Source organism: Mauremys mutica, chromosome 24, assembly GCF_020497125.1.
Source record: "Mauremys mutica isolate MM-2020 ecotype Southern chromosome 24, ASM2049712v1, whole genome shotgun sequence".
NCBI lineage: Eukaryota > Metazoa > Chordata > Testudines > Geoemydidae > Mauremys > Mauremys mutica.
The window spans coordinates 9,164,497-9,171,372 of record NC_059095.1 but is presented as its reverse complement, the minus strand read 5'-3'; the positions used below and the strand labels follow the sequence as shown (position 1 = coordinate 9,171,372).

Sequence of the window (6,876 nt, the reverse complement as noted above, 5' to 3'; positions counted from 1 at the left end):
AAGAGGATGGAGCTCGGCTGTTCTCAGTGGTGGCAGATGACAGAACAAGGAGTAATGGTCTCAAGTTGCAGTGGGGGAGGTTTAGGTTGGATATTAGGAAACACATTTTCACGAGGAGGGTGGTGAAGCACTGGAATGGGTTCCCTAGGGAGGTGGTGGAATCTCCTTCCTTAGAGGTTTTTTAAGGTCAGGCTTGACAAAGCCCTGGCTGGGATGATTTAGTTGGGGATTGGCCCTGCTTTGAGCAGGGGGTTGGACTAGATACCTCCTGAGGTCCCTTCCAACCCTGAGATTCTGTGACTGGCTATAGAGCTGCCTTCACAGACAAATCACACCAGCCGTGTTCACTACAAGATCGTTGATGGACTGCCAAGTAGGGCTGAGGTTAGCTTCAATATGGGTTACACACACAGTATCACTGAGTGGCTGAACCCTATAATACAGTTTAGCCTTCCATTACACCTACCTACACCTGATCTGTGCCCAAAGGTAGAAAACGTAGGATTCTAGAGGGATTTTTAGGGCAAAAGTTTAGATGCCAAGTGAATTTAGGTGCCTTCAAGGTTAGGCCACAGCTGAGCAGGGGTTTTGTGGATCTCGGCGGTGCCTAGACCTAGGAGCTAAGCACCTAAGTTCCTGTGTGGATCTGGGCAAAAATACCCTTTGGAAAACAGGGCTGGACAACCTGTGGCTTCTGCCAAGCCACCTGCAAAGGTGAGTCCTTGGCACCCTCTACTGGGTGTTTGGCCATCAGGAGATTAACAGGCTCAGGAGTTGCCCAGTGGCATTCTGGGACTCTGCGTCATTGGCCACAATGAACAAGATTTTCTGAGTCAGAGGAAGCTTGGATGGTGAGAGTGACTGCTGCCTTTTCACAGATGTAGTACAAATGTTTGTAGCACTTGTCATCATTCCAGTTACGCAGTGGGTTGCGTTCGTTTGTCAGAGTTGCACAGTCCTCATTCTGATAGTTATCTGGCTGGGGATCGTACCAAAATCTGGAGAGAAAAATCCCCAAAAACATGAAAGTGTCAGCACCGGCATTTTAGAAACCAACAATGCAGATTTCTCTGCATCTCAGCTCTCCTCCCTGTGATGGGCCTTCCCCCTGGATGCAACACCCACTCAATTTGCCATAAAAAGAAAAAAAATCTAATCAAATAGTTTTGTTTGAAATTTTTAATGGAAGTAACTTTGGATTTTGCAGCTAGCGCTGGTGTCAGCCCAGCCGGCATTTGGCTCAGGAGCAGCTGTGTCCAGTCTGCTGCCCACAGCACAGGAAGGATGTGGATGAACCGGAGAAGGATCAGAGAATGATGAAAGAATTAGAAAACCTGCCTTATCCTGATAGACTCTAGGAGCTCAGGCTATAGCTTAACAAAGAAAAGTTTGCAGGGTGACTTGATCAGTCGATAAGTACCTAGGTGGCCAATATTTGATAATGGGCTCTTCAAAGTAGCAAGCAGATGTAGAGCACAATCAAATGGCAAGAGGCTGAAATTAAGCAAGTGCAGACTGGAAATGAGGCATATGTTTTATCAGTGAGGGTAATGAACCACTGGAACAATTTACCATGGGTCATGGTGGGTTCTCCATCACTGACCATTTTTCAAATCAAGACTGGAGGTCTTTCTAAAAGATCTGCTCTTCGTCAAACAGGAATTGTCCTGGGGCAGTTCTCTGGCTGGCGTGTGTTATACAGGAGGTCAGACTAGATCAGGGGTGGGCAAACTTTTTGGGGCGAGGGCCACATCTGGGTGAGGAAATTGTATGCAGGGCCGGGGCAGGGCGGGTGGAGTGCGGGATGTGGAGGAAGGGGCTCAGGACAAGGGATTGGGGCAGAGAAGGGGTGCAGAGTGTAAGAGGGGGCTCAGGGAAGGGGGTTGGGGTACAGGAGGGGTGCGGAGTGCAGGATGGGGCTCAGGGCAGGGAGTTGGGGTGCACGGGGTGCAGGGTGCAGCAGGGAGCTCAGGGCAGGTGGTTGGAATGCACAGGAGTGCAGAAAGGGGCTCAGGGCAGGGAGTTGGGTGCAGGAGGGGTGCGAGGTACAGGCAGAGGGCTTAGGGCAGGAAGTTGGGGGGCGGGGGGCAGGAGGGGTTTGAGCTCCAGCCCGGTGCCGCTTACCTAAAGTGGCTCCGGGGTGGCAGTGGCGCACACCAGGGCCAGGGCAGGCTCCCTGCATGCCTGCCCTGTCCCCACGCCACTCCAGGAAGTGCTACGGCCCCTGGGGGGGGGGGCAGAGGGCTCTGCGTGCGCACATGGAGCCCTTTGCCTCCCGGCCCGGGGGCTGCTTCTGAGAGCAGCGCCGGGCCCGCAGAACCACCAGGGGTAATCCCGCGGGCCGGATCCAAAGCCCTGAAGGGCCGGATCCGGCCCGCGGGCCATAGTTTGCCCATCCCTGAGCTAGATGATCTGGTGCGGGCAGGGCAGGAGGCAGAGCGGGGGACACGTTATCCTGTTTGTCCCCCCACAGTGCAGCTGTTGAATCAATGCCCGCTCCCACCTGTTCCCCTCCAGCGTTTCTTACAGAGCTGCTGCACAGCTGAGTGGGGAGATGTTTAGCGAGTGTCCTCCGGCCAGAGCACGCTGTGGAGGACCCTGCTGTATTACTTACTTCTCTTGGTTTAAGTCAGTGCCATCCACCCACTTCCACAAGCCTTCTTCGGCCACATCTGTCAGGCCAATCCAATAACTCAAATGCCTTGGCCGCTGGCTGAGAAAGACCTGGAGAAGGTTACAGACAGCGCCGCATCAGAGACGCTTCAATGTTTCTTCTAAGAAGCTCCACTCTGCTCTCAACCACAAATCGCACCAGGCCGCTGAACTGACAAAAAAAAGAGCCTTTTCCCAAAAGCATCCACTGCAGCAGGGGAAGGGACCCCAGCTGTCCCTGTTAATCTAGGAGAGGAGGGGTCCTTCACTGTGGTACGTGTGCTCCCTGCTTTTCATTCCCAGAGATTTTAGCCCTGTTTTAGTTCGTTAGTTGTTCTGTGATCCCTGGGCATCCCATAAATCAGAACCGGCTCCTCTATTGCAGTGGGTCTTAAGCTGGGGGAAAGAACAGGTGTCAGGAGGTCATGACCGCCCTGCCCTCCCCATGTCTGTCAACAAGGGAAAGGGCTCAATCTTGGGGGTCCCAGTATGGACAAGGTCAAGACTTTCACCAGCAAAGTCCTCCAGCGGCCTCAGTTCTGAGGCTGTTTTGCTGCTCAGCGCCTGGCCTGGTGCTCGAATGTGGCATTCCCCCACCTACCTCCTCGTGGGGCCTGAACTGGTAGCCCTGGTTACAGGCCACCCCAGAGCGCTCCCATCAGAGGGGGCCCACAGAACAGAGCTGGAGGAGTCCAGCTTAGTCCCTTCCTTCAGCGCTGGGGCCATATGAAAAATTCAGCTAGAATTTGGGACCCCCAGGAAAAGCTCCTCCCCCGGCACATCAGCCTGGGTCAACAGACCGATGGGGCCCTAGGCTCCTATTCCTCAGGCATGCCCCCCACCCCTGGGGGCCGTTCCGTGCCTTCAGGAGGTGGGTCTGCAGAGCCTTGACCACTACCCACGCACAAGGCCGAATGGCCAGGTAGCAACCCATGCATTCACCCCCTAGCCTGGAAGGAGATCGAGACAGGAAGTGGCTTAACCCCTTGCCCCTCAGGGGCAGGGGAGAAGGAACAATCCTGCCCCAGGTGAAGCAGCTCCTGCGCAGAAGTGGCTGCAGCATGTGCTCTTAAGCCCTGCTTCAGCAGCTAAGGCACACACAAGCCCTATGCTAAGGGTCACGGGACAGCCCAGGTGGAAATGCCTTGGGCCAGGGCCATTGACTTGGGGTTCCTCAGCGCTTCCTCAAAGGTCAGGCCCAGGGTGGGCTTGCAAAAGGAGGCATTAAAAAAAACAAACAAACCCACAACAGCCTTAGGAGGCGCCATGCTAATAAGCGGCTCACGTTACCTGCTCCTCCAGATCATTAATGATCACTAGATCGGCCTGTTCCTTCTGGCAGCTGCTCCTGCTGTTCCTCCACGGTGACGTAGTTGGAGAAAAGTAGTAGCATCGCCCTTTGTTTGAAATCCATTGGTAGGGGCACAAGGAGCAGCTGACGTCTGAGGAGGGAGGAGAGGGAAATTGAGCACTGCTTGGCTCAGAACCGGGGGCTGCGGAAGAACAACCAGCACCTGAACTAAGCTGTTGTGCCCCTCCCGCTGGCTGGGTAGCTGCCATCTCGGCTCCAGACCTTTGCCCGAGACAGCAGGAGAGAGGGGCCTTCGCAGCTCAAGTGGGCAGCACTGCACCTGCTCTTTCCTTAAGGCCCATGCACACAGGTGGGCGTTCGGAGCTGCGACTAGGGACTCCTGGGTTCTCCTTCCAGCCCTGCCACCGTACGAGCCACTTCCCTGCTCAAGGCTTTAGTTTCACCCTCCGTGAACCGGGGACAATGGCACCGTACTCACTGTGGGGCTCTGAGGTGTTGGAGGACGGGGACTCCAAGGCACAAATGTTTGTGTGCAACGTCCACTGCAGTAACTGGGAGTATCTCCCTTCCACTTGCTCCATTTTGCTCTTGGCTTGCTTGGATTCCTCTAGAAGCTGCGTGTTGCCAGCCAGGAGCCGGGAATCTAGCAGAGGGAGAAGACACCACGTTTGAGAGTGGCGGCCCCTTTCCAAAGGCAGTCTTCTTCAGCAGCGGTCTCAGCACGGATATGAAAGCTAGGCCAATTGTGGCCTCACTCGACGGCCTCTCCTGGCCTTTAAGCAGGAGGCTGAGTCAGTCTGAAAGGTCTGTGAGAACAGCGTGGGGAGTCAGGCTGCCAGAATGGACCTGCCTCTGAGCCCCAGCCTTCACACCAGCCATCTGGTTTTTCTGTGGCATTAAACTATTCTCTTTAGGTTGCTCTAACTGACCCCTCCAGCCTTGGGGATTTGAGGTGCCCATCACGCCAGGCACAGATTGGTAGCCCACACTAGAAGCCAGTTACACTTGAGGAGAGTCATTCAGGATGAAATTGGGGAGGTGGAGGAGATGCTAAGGGAAAAGGAAGCATTTGCTGGAGGCTTAAGATCTCAGATCTAGGGCTGGGGGGCAGAGATCTTCCTAGGAAAGGAGGTTCACCTAGACTAGAGGGACCATACTTTGCAAGTCAAAACGTGTCGTCCAACTATTTCACCACCGAAAGGTTGTTACCACATGACACACGTTGAGTCACCCCTGCCAGCTTCTGACACAATAGCTTCCTGGGTACACTGCTCAGAGGCAAGGATGTCCTGCTATCCACTAGCTCACTCTTGGGAACAAGTTTATCATAAAAGAGCAAACCAGCGCACTTAGGAGGAGTGTTTCGGGGGGGAGGGGAGACCCAGCAGACTCAGGATCTCTGAACACACTTCAGCGGGGGAAAGCACTGTTCTTTCCATTTAACAGGACAGGGGGAAAAAAACCCACATACACACAAAACCCCACAACCCTCATCCTTTCCATCAAAAATACTTACACAGGACACTCAGGAAAATTAGCGCCACCAGGAACAGCACACAGAGAACCACCACTATCGCTAGCTGAGCCCACAGAGACGTCTTCTGGGCAGGGGGCTTTGATTCTGGGCGTACAGGGAAAAAGGAAAGCAAAAAAACCCCACATCGGTGTGCATCTGGGACAGACCCTACGCAGTATCCGCAGCAGAAGGAAGAAAGTCATAGGCCAGATCCTTAGCACAGCTCCTCCAGCAGCATATGTTAATTTACACCAGCTGGTCCTTAGCATTCATAAATAGCTACAGCATCCAGTGTCCTGGTGCGACAGGCCGGGCTTGGGAGGCCCGAAGAGAATGTCTTATCTGAGCTTATTATTAAGTGTTAGGTAGCGTCTAAAGACACCCTCCCCCCTGAGCCCTGGCCCCCAGTGTGCTAGGTGCTGCACATACACATTGTGAGAGGCAGTTTCTGGCCTGAAGAGCTTCCAATCTAAATAGCCAAAATAGACAGAGGGTGGCAGGGGAAACTGAGGCAGAGAGTGGCAAAGGCACTTGCCTAAGATCATCCAGCAGGACAGTGGCAGACCCGGGAATAGAGCCTCGTCTCTTGAGTCCCAATTCAATGATCCATCCACTGGGCCATGCTGTCTCTATGCAACGTAACACATGGGGACGTTGATATTCCAAGCCCCTCCCCGGGGCTCCCACCTGAGAAGCACCTGTCAGGGTTCCCCTATGGCTGACTGTTACCTGCTTTCTTCACATCTGTTTGCTGCGATCTGGGAGGAAATTTCAGATCCACATAGATGACCTCATCTTCCTGACCCATCTTTCCTTTTCCCCACAGATCTGGGTTTCAGCTTCCTCCTCCTGTCAGACACCAGGCCGTGGCTAACGGAGACCGAGCACCATGTATCCCTCCAGAGCAAAAAGCGAACTGGGATCGAGGTAAGAGATGCAGTTAAAGGGCTGGGGTTGGTTATTGAATAATAAGATTAGCCATGTAAGCAATGGCGACCTCCAGGCCACAGGGCACTGCTTGGGCCAGGAAGGGTTTTCCGAGTCTGGGAGGGATTGGAACAGGCCAGCTGGTGGACACGGGTGACAGGCCCCCAGGAAACGTGCGTGTGGGAGACAATAGGAGAAGGACTGAACCCTCCCCCCAACTGCTCATTTCAGCACCTACACTCTGATACCTCAATTCAAGCAGCCGAGGCCAAAGTCTTACCTCGCGCATCCAGACGGGTTAGTAAAAAAGCCAGCAAACATCAGAGAACTTGATTTAACACCACCACCTTTTAACTAGCGCTTTTCCTCTGTCGGTCTCAAAACACCTCACAAAGGAGGCCAGAGACATCGCCCCCGTTTTACAGATGGGGAAACTGAGGCAGAGAGAGGGGACGTGACTTGCCCCAGA

General features: G+C 53.9%; 1 protein-coding gene across 1 annotated transcript; it reads right to left on the bottom strand.

Moving 5' to 3' along the window:
- Positions 1 to 802: 802 nt before the first annotated feature.
- Positions 803 to 6,288, bottom strand: LOC123356085 (CD209 antigen-like protein E). The gene is made up of 6 exons (XM_044999061.1): positions 6,210 to 6,288; positions 5,481 to 5,585; positions 4,443 to 4,607; positions 3,943 to 4,094; positions 2,615 to 2,724; positions 803 to 998 (listed from the first exon to the last, which is right to left on the bottom strand). Exons 1-6 carry the CDS (start codon positions 6,286 to 6,288, stop codon positions 803 to 805), a joined length of 807 nt encoding a protein of 268 aa, XP_044854996.1.
- Positions 6,289 to 6,876: the final 588 nt, after the last annotated feature.

Bases quoted from the DNA above. Each gene is read 5' to 3' on its own strand.
- LOC123356085 (XM_044999061.1), bottom strand. From the start codon at position 6,288: ATGGGTCAGGAAGATGAGGTCATCTATGTGGATCTGAAATTTCCTCCC. The intron at 2,725-3,942 runs GTAACGTGAGCC...AACCTTCTCCAG, and splicing joins TTAATGATCTGGAGGAGCAG to GTCTTTCTCAGCCAGCGGCC. The intron at 999-2,614 runs GTAAGTAATACA...TTTTCTCTCCAG, and splicing joins ACTGACTTAAACCAAGAGAA to ATTTTGGTACGATCCCCAGC.